The sequence below is a fragment of the Acanthochromis polyacanthus genome, chromosome 1, assembly GCF_021347895.1.
Source record: "Acanthochromis polyacanthus isolate Apoly-LR-REF ecotype Palm Island chromosome 1, KAUST_Apoly_ChrSc, whole genome shotgun sequence".
Classification (NCBI taxonomy): domain Eukaryota; kingdom Metazoa; phylum Chordata; class Actinopteri; family Pomacentridae; genus Acanthochromis; species Acanthochromis polyacanthus.
The window spans coordinates 32,759,963-32,779,704 of NC_067113.1; the positions used below are offsets into that span (position 1 = coordinate 32,759,963).

General features: G+C 40.3%; 1 protein-coding gene across 4 annotated transcripts in view; it reads left to right on the forward strand.

The window, feature by feature from the left end:
- The window catches only part of fgfr3 (fibroblast growth factor receptor 3), a 113,723-nt gene that overhangs the window by 84,667 nt on the left and 9,314 nt on the right, over positions 1-19,742 (forward strand). For 2 of the 4 annotated variants that reach the window (XM_022206674.2, XM_022206678.2), the window contains exons 8-15: positions 4,837-4,981; positions 5,547-5,722; positions 9,788-9,936; positions 11,215-11,336; positions 11,616-11,726; positions 11,817-12,007; positions 12,424-12,546; positions 14,224-14,294. In XM_022206674.2, coding sequence (XP_022062366.1) covers positions 4,837-4,981; positions 5,547-5,722; positions 9,788-9,936; positions 11,215-11,336; positions 11,616-11,726; positions 11,817-12,007; positions 12,424-12,546; positions 14,224-14,294 — 1,088 coding nt within the window. The remainder of the gene's footprint in view (positions 1-4,836; positions 4,982-5,546; positions 5,723-9,787; positions 9,937-11,214; positions 11,337-11,615; positions 11,727-11,816; positions 12,008-12,423; positions 12,547-14,223; positions 14,295-19,742) is intronic. The other 2 variants (XM_022206675.2, XM_022206676.2) reach the window with 2 other exon arrangements.

The window sequence follows — 19,742 nt, forward strand, 5'->3', positions numbered from 1 at the left end:
GACAAAAGCGAGACACGAAATGACAAAAACAAGACATAAAATGAGAAAAATATGAGACAAACAACAAAAGTCAGACAATAAAAGACAAAAAACAAGACAAAATATTACAAAAATGAGACACAAAATGACAAATGAGCATTGAGCAATCTAGTATTTTACAAAGTCATCCCGTGGGCCGGATTGGACCCTCTGGAGGGCCGCTTTTGGCCTGCGGGCCACGTGTTTGACACCCCTGCTTTAGAGGAAAGGGTTAGCTTAGCTTAGCATAAAGACTGTAAGGGGGGAAACTGCCAGCCTGGCTGTCTCCAGAGTTCTAATAATAACTTGATTTTATTGCATAAAACAGATAAGCAGCAACACACCTGTGCAGTCAAATACACGACTCACACCTGTCACAAAGGCCTCACTTTTACGATGCCCATAATTTCTGTCGACAGAGGTTGTAAATCAATGCTGTGTTTTTGCCCTGAGCTCATGGTGATGCTGATGCTGCTGGACTGCATTTTACTGAGAGGTGTTTGTAAAATGTCACTCACTCCGCCCCTTCAACGGTAAACTTTTAATTTGTTGAAAATGTCAACAGCGTGAGCTTCGTTAAGGTGGGATTAATGGCAGAGCCGCCGTATTAAACCTGCAATAAAGTGGGCTCTGAGTGTTGCATTTAAAGTGGAAAAATAAGAATGTGTTGCAGTGTGTTAAAGTCTGTGTTTGTGTCTGTTTTCTTCCAGGTTTGCTTGTAAAACCTTTTTCAGACATGAGACATATAACAATCTGTTCAAGTGACGGCACTAATTAACAAAGGACTGAATCTAAACTAAGCAGTTCTTCAAAAACAGTCTGGATTATTTATGATTCCCTAAATGCTGGACATTCTGTTTATGTGTCTTTATAATCCAGTTAATGTAAATGAAGTCAGCTGTCACTCATATGGATCCTGCTGCTGTCTGATGCTGCAGTTATTCAATAAACTCAGAGGAAATAGTCCTAAACAACTGGAAGCAACAAAGAAAAACTTTACCTCCTGTTATTCAAAACCTGGATTACACTTATTACTGATGAGTTTTATTAATCTGACCTGTTAGATTCTGTCTTTTTCATAATAAAATTTTACTTTTATGGAATTTTTAGTTTGTAATAGGTGTGAAATTGTACAGCAAAGTGAATGTTAAAGACGTTTGGGCACACAAACCCTTTGTCTTTTGCTCTCTGTAATCTTTTAGGATCAATATTGGTGCCGAAATGTTGAAAACAAATCCTCAAATTGCTTGACACAATTCATCTAATAGTGTGACTGCATATAGTACAGACTTGTGCTGAAGCTCAGAGGAAACAGTCCTAAACAACTGGAAGCGACAAAGTAAACTTCACTATTGATGAGTCTTATTAATTTGGCCTGTTAGATTCTGTCTTCTACACAGTGAAGTTGTATTTTTATGGACATTCTATTTAGTAAAGTGAAAAAGACATTTGAACATTTTGGCACGCAAACTCTTTGTTTTTGGACCAATCTGGGTGCTTAAATGTTAAAAAAATTGCCTCAAATAATAATGTGATTACATGTTGTTCAGACTTGTGTCCTGTTAAAAGTGAAATATTACAAGGTCTGGCTGACCAAGATTGCTCATTTTTATGCAAAAAGTCCAGATGCCGTCACCTTAACAGAAGGGAAAGCGTGTCTGAAAAGGGTTTGTTTTCTCACAATGTGTTCTTGCAGGATCCTTGAAGGCCTCACTGAGCTTCTCGTTTCTCCCTTTGCAGAGTGTTGTCAGTAAACACACTGAGGCCCACAGTAAGTTGAAACTGTCCAACGTGACAGAGAAAGACGCCGGGAAGTACTGGTGTCGAGCCTCAAACTTTGTAGGCAAGTCGGAAAACGCTTTCTGGCTTAAGATACACAACCCAGGTAAATCCTGAGCTCCGAGCCGGATATTCCGCTGCTCCTCTTCCTCCTGTTTTCTGCAGTATTTCCTCCTGGTTGTGGGTTCGACGGCTCGCTGGCCTGCTAATAGATCTCTCTCCTCTGAGTTCAAGCGCTCACTTTTTGTTAGCTGGTGGCTATCATCCATTTTAACTCCCGGTGCCACTTTCCCTTCCTCCCCCGGTCGATAACGAACACAATATTGCACCATTAATTACCACGGTGACTTCAGACGTCTCACCCACAAACACCTTTACACAGAGAAACACACCGACGACATAAAAGCCTCGCCGACCAAACCAGCCGCGCATACACAGCAGTATTGATTTCTCTGGGAGTGCATTCTCCAGCTATATTAATGTGCTTTTATATGGAAGCATGCAGCAGGACTCTGATTCATAACCGGGTCTGGATGTCGATGTTCATTACCGAGGCTTGGAGAGCGAGTCCTCCACCTCTCCCTTCCACCGAACCACATCAGACACCGGCTTTGAAACGAACTCCCCCACCGGTCGTCACACCAATCATTAGTCAAAAGGGCAAAAACCACAACTGCGGGGATGCTCTTTTTAAGTTTATTTATAAGAAACTGCACCGGGAGGGCACTGAATGTAAGTTTACTCAGCTGGAGCGACGTTTTGATGATTATATGTTGCACCAGTGGACTGAAATTTTTAACAACAATGGCGAAATGGCTGCACAGACCTCGGTGTTTATTTGACTTTAGGAGTGGACCCAGAATAGATCCTTGAGGCGCTCCGAGAAGAAAAAGACACAAACGCTTTTCTGTCAAATACGCAGCCAAGAATCACTGAAGCCCAGGAGGTCTAAAAATAAAGAAAACTTCTGCTTGCTCGCCATGATTTCTGCAGACGAGACGTTGTGGTGAAGGGATCTGGTTTGCTTTCGCATCAGGTAAAATGGACGCCGGTTCAATTTAAGGTCATGGGTGCTGGTGCGAGTGACGGAAAACGGGTCAAAAAGTTCCATCTTATCAAACAGGTTTTGTCAGTTAAGGTCAATTCATGGTTTCCAGGTGACAGTTACATTGCCCCTTATATGAGATCAGATAAGATGCATCTTTATTCATCCTACAAAGGGGGATTGTGCAGTCTTAAAGCAACAAGTAGGACAGTGCAAACATGTAAGGAACATCAGCAGAAAATAAAAAATAACCAAAAACATACATACGCACTGTTGATATTGTGCAGATTATTCCATATTTGGATATTTCACAGATTACCCTAGATGTGGAAAATAACAAAATTGCACATATCTGTATATCAAAAAACAATGGTATTGCACAGATTCCCTCATGAGTAGAAATACTGACCAAAGAAGTACTGATATTGGACAGATTTTATCTAAATTGCACAAATTTCTTCATAAGTACATAATGTTTTTTGCATATGTGGAGAAACTAAGTATGCATATTTTTTGAAATGTACAAAATAATATTAAAGAACAGGTTATATTGAACACAAAAACACACACTTTTTTCATGATATCGTAGCTAGACAAAGATTAGACAGTAGCATCATATCAATGTGATTATTTCTGAGGTGTGCCGATAGCAGTGGGCAGAAAAAACACGGGATACCTGGAGATTTTAGAGCTCCACACTGTGTTTGGGCACCGTCAACAAATCAAGCATCTCCAAAGTCCATCTTTTCATTAAAGTTACATCTTAAATGAAAAAGGTGTGGATCATGCAGAATATAGAAGAACAAGCATTTGTTTTGAACAGTCTGGTCACAGATGTTGGGCTGAACATGGATGTCCACATGGGGAACGAAATTTTCATACCCTTGTGGCTAGAGAAAGCATGAAATGGTCTTTTCTTTTTAAATTATTTTATGGCTTTTTTGCCTTTATTGTATATAGGGCAATGGAGAGAGAGAGACAGGAAACATGAGTAGAAGAGTGGAGGAGTAAATGGCCATGGGCTGGATTTGAACCCATGACCTCTACGTCTGGGACGATAGCCCCTGTATATGGGGCTTTCTGAGCACCCGAAATGGCCTTTTCTCATGATAAAAAATGCATATTCAAGATAGTTATGTTAGAGCAAACCACTGTCCTGGAATCTAGAGAAAACCTGATTCTAGGGCGGGGCGATATGGCCAAAAAATAAAATCTCAGTTTTTAATTTTTTTTTAGCCATCTTGGACGATTACGATTTTAATCGATTTTTGTTGTTTCTTTGCGGTCTGTTTGCTATGGCTAGTGCTAGCCATGCTGCACTCCCGTAGCTGCGAGCACTCTTCCCATTCTTTAGGATGCCTCTGCCGGAGGTGCTGAAAGAGGTTAGCTGGGTTGCTACTCTTCGTTTTCACAGTACTTTTGCAAACCTTGCACATGGCTGTAGTTTGCTCTGTGTCAGTCTTGTCAAAGCCGAACCACTTCCATATAATCGATATAACATGAGGCACTTTTCTCGCGACCAACTCTTCGTCTGCTGTTGTGTCTGCCATGACGGGGGTGTGAGTGTAAAGCAAACGCCAGTGCACAAGTCGTGAAAGGCAGAAGAAGAATCTGTATTGGTATATATTTAAGCACGCCTCGATTTTACGGTTTGGCAAATTTTCAAATCGTCAGGTTTTAAAAAGGCGAGTTAATCAAATTAATTCGATTTATCGCCCAGCCCTACCTGATTCTACAAGTTTGTTTCTTTCACTAAAGCATCCGTGACCTTAAGTTGAACCGGCGAGCTTCTTTCACAGTGTGGTGAAGGTGCTGCTTGGGTGTTTTTCAGGTGTTGGTGGCGGCGCTGTCAGCAGAAAACTTCCTCAAAATCCTCCGTTCTGTCCATTATCTCCAGGGGTGTATTTGGTGTTTCCTCTAAGAAGCTTTGGGCTCATGATATCTCCCTTTCCCCCTCTTTCTCCTCTCACCCCCCCCCTCCTCATCCTCCACAGACGGCCGGTATTAACACCACAGATAAGGAGCTAGAGGTTCTCTTCTTGACCAATGTGTCTTTTGAGGATGCGGGCGAGTACACTTGTCTGGCAGGGAACTCTATCGGCTATGCTTACCACTCTGCTTGGCTGACGGTGCTTCCAGGTATATTCCTCTTCCTCTTTTCCCTCCACCTACATTATGAACTCCACTTCTGACAGCTTCGTGTTTTGCTCAGTGGCACAGTCTTGATTCAACATTCATTTTCAAACCTAATTATCTTGCATTACCTCAGATTGTTAGTTGTTAACACGTTTCGAGTGCGTCCAAAGTGTGTCGTCACCTCTTTAATTGAACGAACCGAGCCTTCCCTTACTGGGAGACGCTTTTTAATCAGAGCACATCGTCTGTTTGTGTGTCTCAAGGCTACGAGGCAATTTAAAGACATTTCTGTGTTCGATGTTCAAGACAATAATTACCTCCCCAGGGAAAAGCGTATCACAGGTGCAATTACCTGCTGCGGGATAAAACTACAAGCTGATCATTTAGCTGTCTCAACTCAGAATATGAATGCATACTTTACAGCTTTCTGATCAGTTGCCACTTTGAGTTATGGACGTTATTTAATAGAACGTCCATTTAAGTGAAACTGAGCAAAACAAGACAGCTTCATCATCCTTTAGAAAAACTGTTGTGTGCATTTTTGACTGTCTTTTGCATGTTTTCGAAGCAGTGAGTCCAGAGAAGGAGGACTACTACGCCGACATCCTCATCTACGTGACGGGCTGCGTCCTCTTCATCCTCGCAGTGGTCATCGTCATCCTCTGCCGCATGAGGATGACCACGCAGAAAACCCTCCCGACGCCTCCGGTGCAAAAGCTGTCAAAGTTCCCCCTCAAGAGACAGGTAACAGAAAGTAGATACAAGATTCGTACAAGACTTTCCCCCTCTTTTTCACTCTCCTTGTCTATTTTACTGTAGTCTGGCTTCACAGTGGTTGCCACAAGAGTTTGCTGGATCTGTCTTTTCAAGTTTCGAAAGAAGAATCACAGGACTGGGCTCACGCAAGCTTACAACATAAGTAAATAGAGACGGTTATTGCTCGTCTATCTGTCGCGGATCTTTCGTCGTCCTGCTGTTTTGATGACGCTGCGCGGAAGCTGGAAGGCATCACGCTGGTGACATGTGTTCACATTTATCTTGGAGCAGATTCAGCTCAGGGATATTTATGCCCTCCTGTGACTGTCAGTGTTAGTTTTAGATTTCACTCTCGGTGTAACACAAACTCTGCGCTCAACTGTTTGGAGAGAAACATAAAGTAGAGCAGCTGCAACGCCGCGGCTGGCAGAAGTGAAGCGATCTCCTCGATGTCGTGTCTTCGGGCCGAGTCGAGTCCAAGTTCAAGCCGGATATCTGCAAAGATCAGGCAAATTGTGTTTGGTTTAAAACTAAACTATAGTGAAAACAATTCTTTAGGGTTGAAGGAATAGTTTGACATTTTGTGAATATACTTATTCACTGACAAGAGCTGAGGATAAGAAGATTGAGAGCCCTCCTCTTAGCAAAAACAAGTTATTTTTTTTGTAAAGCAAAATCCCACAGTATCAGAGTTGCACAGTCAGTATTCAGACATGTTCAGACAAGTTTAGTAGCCAAATAGGTCGCTTAAGGCAGCACCAAAGGTAATATTAAGAATATAATGTGAACACTATTGGTAAAATAGGTTCCCAAATCCTGGTGTTTATTAGAATTTCATACTAAAAAAAGTAGTGGACCCAGAATAGATCCTTGAGGCACTCCAAGAAGAAAAGACATGCATGTTTTTTTGTCAGATATACAACCAAAAACACAGAATCTCACAATATCAGAGTTGTGAAATTAATATTCTTACATGTTCAAACAGGTCCAGTAGTCAGACAGAGGGTCATTTAAGGCAACATCAAAGGTAACATAAGGAATATAATGTGAACAACAATGGTAAAGTGGCTTATTTTTGTTTATTATAATTTATTCTAAAACAGTAGTGGACCCGCAATAGATCCATGAGGTACTCCGAGAAGGAAAGACATGCATGGTTTTCTGTCAAATATACAGCCAGAAAACGCTGAATCTCACGATATCAGAGTGCCGAAATTAATAATCAGAAATGTTTTAATAAGTCCAGTAATTAGACAGAAGGTCATTTAAGGTAGCATCAAAGGTAACATTAAGAATACAATGTGAACAATATTGGTAAAATGAATTTACAAATGTTGGTGTTTATTTAAATTTAATTCTAAAAAGTAGTGGACCCAGTATAAATCCTTGATGTACTCCGAAAAGAAAAAGACGCGCATGGTTTTCTGTCAGATAAACAGCAAAAAACCCCGCAGAATCTGGAAGTAGAGGTGGTCTAAAAACAACCGTTTTGCTTAATTTCACAAATTTAAAGTTGTACAATCGATATTAAGACATGTTCAAACAAGTCTAGTTGCCAGATAGGAGATCTTTACAAACTTTAAAGACTCATTTCCATATTTGTCTCCCATCTGCTTTGTGGAAACAGCCTGCAGTTCATCCTAGTTCATTCAAACAGTCCCCTAAACAGCTAAGTGGTTCTTGGCTTCACAGTTGAGCAAAAAGTGTAGAGTTTTAGTAGTTTTTTACAGAATCTAATGCAAAAATTTTTGTTTTATTGCTTGCTTTTCTGTTAATTTCTTAAATTAGACATGTAGAAAATAGTGATTTTGATTAAATACGGGGATTTTAAGCTTCGTTTTTGTGATAGAAAAGCACCTCACAGATGAGATTCTTTCTATTTTGAAGTTTCTAGCTTTGATATATGATGTAACTTTGGTGATTTTCTTAGAGATAACACACTTTTCGATGCTGCAGGCAGGTTTCAGGGTTTGGAGGGTTAAGTTTGGGATGTTGGTTTGTATTTTCTAGACAGACAAGGAAAAAAATGAGTCAACAACCAACAGCGGTTAGACAGGGAAACGTCTGAGTAAAATTAGAATCAGACATGTCCAAGAAGGGAAATAGGCTTTCTGAAGACCAAACTCGAGTAACCTTCCTTGCAGACTAATTAATCTGCCCTCAGCCTCTCTTCACTCCATCAGGGGAATTCTGTCTGAGCTGCTATTTCTGTTCTTATTACTTTTTTATATGTTTTAAATAATCTTCAGAAAACTGTAAGACGGTGCAGCGTGGCTCAATTATTTTGCTTTCTTGCAGCAGTTTTAATCCAGACGCCGATGCACGTCTTGTTCTTGCGTTCTGTTTGCAAAGACAGGCTGAATTTGTACCCTGTCGATGAGTTTGTCATTATCCGTGCGACCCCACCCTGCCGGACTCCCGCTGTGTGCAGGACAAAGCCGCTGTGTGGCTGTTCTGAGCAAATTCCAGCTTTCCAGCTTCATAATTAAAGGGTTGAGCTCCTCGAAATGCAAAAAGATGCATTTTTAGAAAAGGAAAACTCTGACCTGAAAGTCGTAATTCAGCTCTTGGAAAACGAACACACGACTTTCAAACCCAAAGCGCGGCTCTCACTGTGAGGGTTGTAAAATGGCGTGTTTGTCCTCGTTACATAAAGAGGTCTTGTTAGGTTATATCAAGTTGAAAGCTCATCTTTTCAAAGATCCCTTAATTGTAGCCTCTGAAGCTTTTCTATTTCTGCTACCTTCATATAAATGGTCTTATAAGGTAGTGCGGGGAAAGTTCTTATTGCATTTTTCTGTAATCTTAGCTTCGTTTTTGTAAAGCTAATCTCCCGGTTCTCTCCTTTCTTTTTCATAACTCTGAGTAAATCTCCTGTAAACCTCCTGGCATGTTCTATCAGATATTACTTTTCATGCCTCTGAAATTGTGGTCAGGGCTTTTTCTTTCTTGCTTTCTTTTTTTTTGGGCTTCACAGCATTTTTCTCATTTTCCTCCAGTCGAGGAGTCTGGTAAGTGGACATGTTTGTTCCAGGACCCCACCTGAAGGGGCCGAGCTGGCAGGCTCTGACATAAACAGATCTATCAAAAAGCTGGCCGGAGCCATCAGCCAGATAAATGGTGGGAGGATGTCGAGCCCAGGGGTGCAGCGGCACGACCGGCCGATCTGGAAATGGAGTTCGTTGATGGATAGAGATGTTGTTCGCTTGCTCGCTCGCTCGCCCACCTCTACATCCTCCTTCATTCGTCTTTGTTACCTCCTGTTCGAAGCCACGGGCCAGTTGTTTGTAAAAGTCACTGCCTGTGTCAGAAGTCCTGCTGTTTTTCAAAGAAACTGAGCTCCGACGCCGGTCCTGGGATGTGTGATGTTTGCTGCCAAAATAGAATTCCAATTGGTTTAGTTATTTAATCATTTATTCAGTCAGTAAATGTTTGCTTTTTCTTTTACATTTCAGCTCAAGGTTAAATTGTGGCTGTTGTGAATCTGTGGAAGTAGTTTTCGTTCATGTTTTTCAGTGAAGAATTTGTTTAATTATTACGCTGACCTCGTTTTGGACACCAGATATTAATCAGACTATTTGAAATAGCTAAACAAATTAAAAAATCCTCTTGCAGTGATCTTAATTTCAATAAAGCAGCAAGGACTTTCAATGAAACTGTTTAGGTGAGGACTTTAACCCTGAGAACATCAAGCATGGTGATGGCAGCATCATACTCCAGGGCTGTGTTGGTGCCAGTGGAATTGGTGCTTTACACAAAGTCATTGGAATCATAAAGAAGAAGGATTACCCCCCCTCAATCTTTAGGAAACCCAAAGTCATCAGTCAGAAGTTTGGATCTTGGATACAGTTTGGTGTTTTAACAAGACAATGGTCCCAAAAACGCATCAAAAGTGGTAAAGAAATGACTGAATAAGGCTAGGATGAACGTTTCAGGCTGCGAAATTTTAGATTTTGTCAGTCAGACTCTCTCTTTTCCCTTCTGTCTTCTTGTTTCAACACTAATCACTTCACTCTTTTCAGAGACTATAACATTTTCTTTTTTGCACCCAAGCAGGTGTCCTTGGATTCCAACTCCTCCATGAACTCCAACACGCCGCTGGTCCGGATCGCCCGGCTGTCGTCCAGCGACGGACCGATGCTCGCCAACGTCTCAGAGCTCGAGCTGCCCTCCGACCCTAAATGGGAGTTTCCCCGAACACGGTAAGAAAAACATAACAGCCTTACACCTTCCTCTACACTCTGCAATCCTTATAATCTCAATCAAATTTCAGATATCTGCACCATAGACTGTATAGAAAAGATGGATGTAGCCTCCAGTTCTGGAAAGTTAAGCCTTAAACCTGCATTCTGTCTAACAACCAGAAGGGGGCGACTACTATAGTTGCAAAAAGTAGTCAAACTGTATGAGAAAATAACCCTACTGCTTGCTTAATTTACCACCTCAGTAAACATTTTCCTACTGAATATATGATCTCAATTAGAGCTACATAATATATTGTTTTTGTTTTGATATTGTGATGTGAAATGAGACAAATTAACACATGATGCTGCAACTTTTTCTGCAGGTTGGTACAAAAAGAAAATGCACAGTTCTCAATTTCAGGCACTAATCAACAAGAGACGTCTGTTTGATTATTTACTCCAATTTAAAATGAGGGCTTTTTCTTATTTAAAAGAGTTTGTTGAAACACTGAAAAGGAAGATTTGTTTGCAAAACAAAACATCAGTTGTACCGAAATAATTCAGCTACAGAAAGGATGATGTTGAACCAAAACAGGCACTCTGTTTGTAGAGTCTTGCAGTAATGAACTAATTCGTTTGATCTGTATGCCATTCAAAGAAAATCCCATTTTGATTACCTTTACCAGTGTTGCACTATGTGAGAAAAGTTCAAAATTTCACAACAACAGTGCAGTATAATTTTGCGCTTCCCTACAAAATCACCCCAATCCTTGTAGTATAATTAGCTCTTTATAGATAGTTATTCAAGTCATGTGTTGAAAACTCCTGTTAATGATTACAATGTTTTGTGTAATATATGTATGGAATATACAGCACCTGTTCAAAAGTTTGAGGTCACTTAGAAATGTCCTTATTTTTGAAAGAAAAGCAGATTTTTTTTTAATGAAGATAACTTAATGAATGATAAATCCAGTGTAGACATTGTTAATGTGGTAAATGACAGCTGGTGTTTAATGGAATATCTCCATAGGGGTACAGAGGAACATTTCCAGCAACCATCACTCCTGTGTTCTAATGCTACGTTGTGTTAGCTAATGGTGGTGAAAGGCTCATTGATGATTAGAAAACCGTTGTGCAGTTTGTTAGCACATTTTCACAGTTTCTCCGGTATCTCCAAACTCAAATCTTCACAACAGCCGTCTTACAAACCAATGCTTGACGTCACAGTGGCTGTGTCCAATTTTTTTATATGAAGTCTGTATAGAGACATAAACAGACGTTTTGCTTTTGTTCCAGGCTCACTCTGGGTAAACCTCTGGGAGAAGGCTGCTTCGGTCAGGTGGTCATGGCCGAAGCCGTCGGCATCGACAAGGAGAAGCCCAACAAGCCGCTGACTGTTGCTGTGAAAATGCTGAAAGGTTCGTCATCGCCAGGAATTAATGCCCGATCTCTGCAGTGACGGTGGTGCAAATGTTCTCTCTGATTTCCTGGAGGAAATCAGCAGAATTGTGTCTTTTGTGCTCCATTTTTTCTCACATACTCACTTTGTCTCTACATGATGATCAACTTTGTTCTCTCTTATCTGTGTTTTTGTCCTTTTGTGTCTCCAAACTATTCATTACAAGTGAAGCACTTCATCAGTACAAATGGCTTCTTGCGGTGCTGTTCTGATCCGGTTTTATGTTCGCTCTTCTCAGATGACGCCACGGATAAGGATTTGTCAGACCTGGTGTCGGAAATGGAGATGATGAAGATGATTGGGAAGCACAAAAACATTATCAACCTGCTGGGAGCGTGCACACAGGACGGTGAGGCCGCGGTGAAGTCTAGACCGCAGCGCGTTAACGTGGGAATAAACCGTGTCCTCAAAGTGACTCTGATGTCGGTGTTGCCTTCAGGTCCGCTGTACGTCCTGGTGGAATACGCCTCCAAAGGCAACCTGAGGGAGTACCTGCGGGCGAGGCGGCCGCCGGGCATGGACTACTCCTTTGACACCTGCAAAATCCCCGACGAGCAGCTCACGTTCAAAGACCTGGTGTCCTGCGCCTACCAGGTGGCCCGAGGCATGGAGTACCTCGCCTCACAGAAGGTCAGTCACATACATGCTGCACTGCTTCAACCTAAATATTATCCCAAAGTGCAGAAAATGAGAAGGAGGCTTTGCCATAGGGACTTTGATTTGTTTTGCATGCTAGAAACACTCAATTAAATATAGTAAATGTCCTTTAAAGTAAGTTTTCTTTGCGTTTTTTTGACATGAAATCAAGGTAAAGTTATAGATGTGTCAATGCAGTGAGGTTCTGGAGTGTTTGGACTGAGTTTTAGGATAGAATTACAAATAGAACTGTGACTGAGATGATGCAAAACTTGAGGTTTAAATTTCCATGTAAAGAGAAATTCGTCAGCCGCTCTGTCTTTAAGTGACGATATTCACCCTGTAGACGTGCGAGTGCAACCTATTTTGTTCCAATGTGTGTCTAAAGTGTTTTTACTTCTTCCTTTCAGTGCATCCACAGAGACCTGGCAGCCAGAAACGTCCTTGTGACGGAGGACAACGTAATGAAGATCGCTGACTTCGGCCTCGCCAGAGACGTGCACAATATAGACTACTACAAAAAGACCACAAATGTGAGTCTCATTCCATCAGGGGCTTCTCTGTCAGGAAAGCAATACCTGTTTTAAGTTGCAGGAGGAGGGGATGGCATTGACTGCAGAGTATTACACACTCAGTGGCTCTTCGCTTCTGTTTATCTTTCAATGTCACAGTCAGGTTAGGGGAGGAAAGTACAGCACACCTGCAAATTTAATTTACTTTCAATAAGCTAAATAAGTGAGTGAATGCTTTCGTACTTATTATATGACACTGTTTTATTGTGAGCCACTCGTAGCTATGATTGCATTTCAGAAATTGCGGTGGATATCTGTTCCATTTTGGACTCGACAACTGCTGATCCGAATCAAACTTTTGTCTGTTGCATTTATTGCAGCCGTGAGCAAAAGCTTGCACACACTTACTGGGATGCAGGTTTTTAGTGTCTTCAGTTTTTTACATCATAATGGACGGAGAGTCTTTCTAGAAACAGCACCTCAATGCAGCTCAATTATAGTTTACAACTGATCACATGGACAAAGAAAAGGCCTTCTGGAGGAAAGTTCTGCTGTCAGACGGAACAAAAACTTTGCTATTTGACCACAATGAGCAGAAATATGTTTGTAGAGAAAGTGAGGCCTTTAACCTCAAGAACACCAAGCCTACCATAAAGCATGGTGGTGGCAGTATCATGCTCTGGGGCTCTGGAGTAAATGGAATAGTGAAGAAGGAGGATTGCCTCCACATTCTTGGTTCATTCAGGCTAGAATGAAGGTTTTAGACTGGTCTCTCCAAAATCCTGACTTAAACCCATCAAGAACCTGTGGACTGATGAAGAAACAAGTCTGAGTCGGAAGGCCAACACATTCAGTTGAACTAAAACCGAGTCTGTCAAGAAGAGGGTCAAAAAAACAATGAGAAGCTTGTGGAGTGAAACTAAAAGTGCTTAGTGGTGGTGAAAATGGCCAAAAAATGGTACTGAGGAGAAGAATGACCCCTTTTACCTGAAGAACACCAAACCTACCATCAAGCATGGTGGTGGCAGTATCATGCTCTGAGTGCTTTACACAAAGTAAATGGAATAATGAAGGAGGAGGATTACTTCCACATTCTTCAGGAAAACCTAAAATCGTCAGCCAGAAGTTTGGGTCTTGGGTTTTCCAACAAGACAATGAACCCAAACACAAATTAATAATAGTACAGAAATGGTTAAACCAGGATAGAATGAAGGTTTTAGTCTGGTCTCCCCAAAGTCGTGACTTAAATCCAACATGATCCGGTGGACTGATGAAGAAAGCCAACAAATTTAGTTGAACTGAACCAATTCTGTTAAGAGGAGGGTCAAAGATAAACCAGAAGAATGTGGACAGAAACCAAAAAAACTTAGCTGAGACGATTAACCAAACATTAGCATTGATGGATGGATATTTCTGACCCAGCAGATTTGGTTGTATTTCCAGAAGATCTATAATAAATCTATGAAAGAACCAAAATTTGATGACTGTAAGTCATGACAAATTAAGAGGTGTTGAAATCAGTGGAAACTCAAGACTGCCTTGATGTATGTGTATGTAAACTTTTGATCACGGCTGTATGTTTTCCACTGCCTGCTGCTGAAGGTTGCCGGTGAACTTTGCCTGTTTGGGTTCATATTTTGCTGTGTACAGAACAGTTCTGCTGACTTGCGGTTCTGTTGTGTTTCTTTGTTCTTTCAGGGCCGTCTGCCCGTGAAATGGATGGCTCCGGAGGCTCTGTTCGATCGGGTCTACACGCACCAGAGCGACGTGTAAGTTTGCACAAACCAACCGTCACATGCCGATCGTCCACTCATGTGTGGCGACCGTACACCGGAGGAATCCGGGTGTTGAAATATCATGACTGAGCACGTTAGCATCAACCGCATGTGAATTCCCAATCATAGCATTCCCTCTCCAAATATCTCCCGCTCACTGTCAACTCCATCCCGACTTTCTTGCGTATCGACGGCTTCGCATTCCACGCCGCGTTTGTTCTTTAATCTCCGGACACGACATCAGAGACAGAAAGAAACACAACGGAGCCCTGCCGTCTTACTGTTGTTTTATCAGCGTCAATCCAAGCCGCTCCAGAGCAGGAGGAGATACGAGGGTCGGCGGATTTGTCTCAAGGTGTTTCCCTCGGGGCGCTTCTCTTCCACGGCGGTTTCAAAGGGATCGGAGGCGACTTTTTTACGACCCCTGATTGCTTCCGCGATGAAGAGAAGAAAGGCAAGGAGGTCTTGGAGTCAATCTGTCCTGCGGTAGCCGACTTTTTAAACCGAATTTCACCCCCCCGCCCGCCGCCGGTCCAAGCCAGACGCTGTGTCCCCAGCACAGCCATCCAAGCCAAACACGGGCCCCTGTCAACACTGGCTCGCCGTGTGATTACAGCAGACTGGGAACGGGCCGAGTGGAGAATCGGGCCGCTCTGTTATTTCAGCAGGTCTGGATTATAGAGTCGATCCTCCCGCCAAACCTCCTCCTCCTCCTCCCTTCATACAGTAGTCGCTCTGCAGCCAGTTTACTCTCACACGCCCTGCGGGACTTCGACTTTTGACCCGTGATGGGTTTTTTTGTTCAATTAAAACACGTTAAACCAGGCGTGTCAAACTCATTTTAGTTCAGGGGCCACATTCAGCCCAATTTGATCTCCAGTGGCCAGTAAAATCATAACGTAATAACCCATAAATAACCACAACTCCAAATGCTTCCTTTGTTTTAGATCAAAAAAGTACATTCTGAAAATGTTCACATTTTAAGGGACCATCTTTTTAACAAAACGTTATGAACAAACTGAAATTTGTTCAGAAAAACAAGTTCAGCTTCAACAACATTCAGCCTCAGTTTAACATTAACATATTACAACTTTCAGATCACAGAATGTCTAAACAGAAACAAAGCATTGAGTCACAGCTATCTGGAACTGAACAGTACAGTGTTTTACTTTAAAAAAGACAAAAAGCAATAAAAACAAGACCAAATATTGCAAAAATGAGGCACATAATGACAAAATCAAGAAACAACATGACAAAAAAAATGAGACAAACGACACAAAATAATAAAAAAGTAGACAAAAAGTTACAAAGCGACAAAAAAATGGACTCAAACGAGACAAAAAATGACGAAAGCTGGAAAGAGCACAAGCTGGAATTGAAAGGAAACACAAAATGACAAAAACATGAGACAAATGATGAATGTCAGACAAAAAAAACAACAAAAACAAGACAAAATATTGCAAAAATGAGGCACATAAGGAAACAAAATGACAAAAAAATGAGACAAACGACACAAAATAATAAAAAAGAGAGAAAAAGTGACAAAGCGACAAAAAAATTAACACAAACGAGACAAAAATGACAAAAGCTAGAAAGAGCACAAGCTGGAAATAAAAGGAAACACAAAATGACAAAAACATGAGACAAACGATGAATGTCAGACAAAAAAACAACAAAAACAAGACAAAATATTGCAAAAATGAGGCACATAAGGAAAAAAATCAAGAAACAAAATGACAAAAAATGAGACAAACGACACAAAATAATAAAAAAGAGAAAAAGTGACAAAGCGACAAAAAAATTAACACAAACGAGACAAAAATGACAAAAGCTAGAAAGAGCACAAGCTGGAAATAAAAGGAAACACACAATGACAAAAACATGAGACAAATGATGAAAATCAAACAAAAAATAACAAAAACAAGACAAAATTTACAGAAATGAGATACAAAATGACAAAAAATGACAAAAGCTGGAAAGAGCACAAGCTGGAAATAAAAGGAAACAAAATGACAAAAAATGAGACAAACGATGAAAGTCAAACAAAAAAACAACAAACACAAGACAAAATATTGCAAAAATGAGACACATAAGGACAAAATCAAGAAACAGCATGACAAAAAATTAGACAAACGACACAAAATAATAAAAAAAAGAGACAAAAAGTTACAAAGCGACAAAAAAATGGACACAAACGAGATAAAAATGACAAAAGCTGGAAAGAGCACAAGCTGGAAATAAAAGGAAACACACAATGACAAAAACATGACATGACAAACAATGAAAGTCAAACAAAAAAAACAACAAAAACAAGACAAAATTTACAGAAATGAGACACAAAATGACAAAGAGCAATCTAATATTTTATTTTATAATCAAAACAACTTTTAATGATCTAGAAATTATTTTAAATTTTACGTTTAATGTCTTTTCTGTAATTTTTGTACTTTCCAAGATCAACCTTGCGTTAAACAATGAAAAACAGCAGAAAATAAAGAAAAAACTAAACTTCAGATTCCTTCCATCTTTCCAGCTGCAAAACTGGCTCGAGACAACATTTGGGAGCCATTTTTACGGGATTATTTCACACTTTCTCTTCTGTTTTTTTGTGGAACAGAGGAACAGTGAGCCTTTTAGTAATTAACATCATCACATCGAGACAAGATGAATTTACTTTTTAAATTCATCTACCAGCCAGCAGAGTTCTCCCCGCTGCCAAGAGTCGCCAAGGTGAGGATTTTCCTCGGAGGTGTCGGCCTGTAAAAGCAGCGGGAACGAATCGTAGTGACGCACGGAAAGCAGAAAAGGTGGATGAAGTGTGGAATGAAATGAGCTGTTTGTGTTATAAAAAAAACACAGCTCAAACAGAAATCATTTTATCCCTTCTAATATGCTATTAATTGAACATTGGGCGGCTTTGTTGAGCTTTTAATCACACACACAAGATCAGCTACCATAGAGAAGACGGCAGCATGAATGGAAAGTGTTCAACCCTCCTGTTGTCCTCATTTACAAGCACCAAAAAATAGTGTTTCCTTGTCTGAAAAAAATCCAAAAATTCAACAAAAAAAAAATCCCCAAATTTCTGAAAATTTGCAAAACCTTCAGGAAGAAAATTCCAATAATTCCTTAAAAGTTTCCCTTAAAAGTTTTATTTAAAAAAAAATCCCCCAAATTTGGCAAGAAAATTCTTGTAAATATTTTCAAAAAATGAGTAAAAATATTCCAAAAAAATCCTAATAATATCTAAAGTGATTACATGTATATCAGTAAAACTTGTAATATTTTCTTTAAGAACATTCACATAAAAATCAACTAAAATCCAGCGAATTTCTGTGAATGTTCTTAAAAGAAACATTTCTAACATTTTTTTTTCCCACCAAAAAATGTTCAAAAATTTCCCAGAAATGTTGAAAATGTGGACATCAGAAGTTTCACTGTGAAAATATTCTTTTTCCCACATTTTCAAACTTTAAAACGGGTCATTTTTGATCCGCAGGACGACACCAGGGTTAGTTTTGCATCACAACATTGCTTTATATTGCAATTTACTGCATTTTCTAGAAGTGAGTATAAGCTCAACAGTGTCTCGACTGCGTATTAAAATGTCTACAGGACTGAAACCACACCTTTAGACGTTATTAATAGTTGCAACGGCAGTCTAAATGAATCAAGAAGGAGGAAGAGTATTAAAACATCGACAACCTGCAGAACGGCTTCATCGCTGCTGAAATCAGACAGAAGACAATAAAGTTGTGGCTGATTTCTCTCAACCACCTAGCTTGAAGGCGAGGTTCTGCCAGATAATCAGCAGCCCTTCTGGCTGACAGAAAGCAGAGTGTGCTCGTTAAAAAATGAATAACAACAGCACATTTTTAGGTGAGCTACAGATCCACCTTGTGGCTGAATTAAATTATAAAGCACCCATTGTTCTACTTTTAATGTGGAGATATTTGATGCAGCTTTTAATACAGTTTCAGTGGCTCTTTGAACACTGACAGGGCAAAACATTTTGGGAATATTCAGCATGAAACTGGTCAAATCTGAATTAACAAGTGACCAGCTATAAGCAGCTTTAACCCATCAATATTAGCATTAACCCTCTCAACTCCAGGCAGCAGTTTCTGGGCACTTTTTTCACATTTTCCGTCACTGTTGGCTTATTTTTGCACCTCTATGGAAACTAGTAGAACTAGAGAGAATTCAGAAATGTTTTCTGTGCCATTTCACAAAGCAATAGGCATTAAATCATTTAAAATTTCGATTATTTATCTTTCAAAAATCAAATTAAAACTAGAATCAGCATGCACAACATTCTACTTTGTATAAACACAGCCTGCAGTTCAGCCAAAAAGTCTCTGAATTTTTGTCACATGACTATCGGTCACAGCTGAATCACTGATAGCTTGAGAGTTGCACAAAGAAGTGCAGAATTTTTTTCTTTTTTACACAATCTGTTTTTTGTGCACGGTTTATTTTTAGAGAATTTTTAAATGACATGTAGAACAAGGGGATTTTGATTAAATAGCACGGTTTTAAGCTTAGATGTGGTTCACTTTTCAGATGGAACTGTACATCAAAGGTAAAAATCTGACAAATTTTTCTGTTTTAACACTTTTTGGCTCTGATAAATGGTGCAATTTTGGTGATTTTTTTTTAGAAATATCATTCTTTTCAAAAGCGGCAGCAGATTATGGAGCTCAGAGGGTTGAGGCTGATTCATGCAGATCATCGACACTCTAAATGTGCCACGAAAACAAAGCAGGACCTCAAAGCCAAAGCTAATTTAGAAGAGAAGGCTATATGAGGACTTCACACCTTTATAATTAGTCATTAAACGAGTTGTAATTGAAGTCGTCGCTGCAGCACTCTGATTTTGTCGCTACGTGCAGTGAAAAGCTCCAAATTCTCCAGAATTACCGTGCTATGTCTGTGCGTTTCTATAATCTGCAAAAAGTGCCAAGTTATAACCTTTTAGAAACATCTACAGGAGCCCATTTTTCGTGTGTGATGCGAGCGAAAATGCAAACTGATGCTGTTGTAGAATAAATAGAATTTAATAGAAGTGCCTGCACGTCCGCTGTTTGCATTCACGGTCTGTTAGCGATTAGCATAAAGAGACGTGGAAAGCGTGACTTCGCCTTTACGAGATGTGCAGTATTGCTATAATAGAATAGTAGCGGGCGGCAGGAATTGATAGGACTCAGAAACACCCCACAATATATTCAATTATTCCTTTTATCATTTCCGATGGATAAATCCCAGTAAGTCCTCAGCGGTGGACTTGCAGTCGGATCACAATCATGTGATCATCAGCAGGCAGCTGATGTGGTGTTCACATTAGGGCTGCAGCTAACGAAGCCTCGAGTAATCATCTGAGCACGATACGTCATCAAAAGCGGAAGTGAGCGCGCAATGCAACGGAAATCACCATCCGACCGG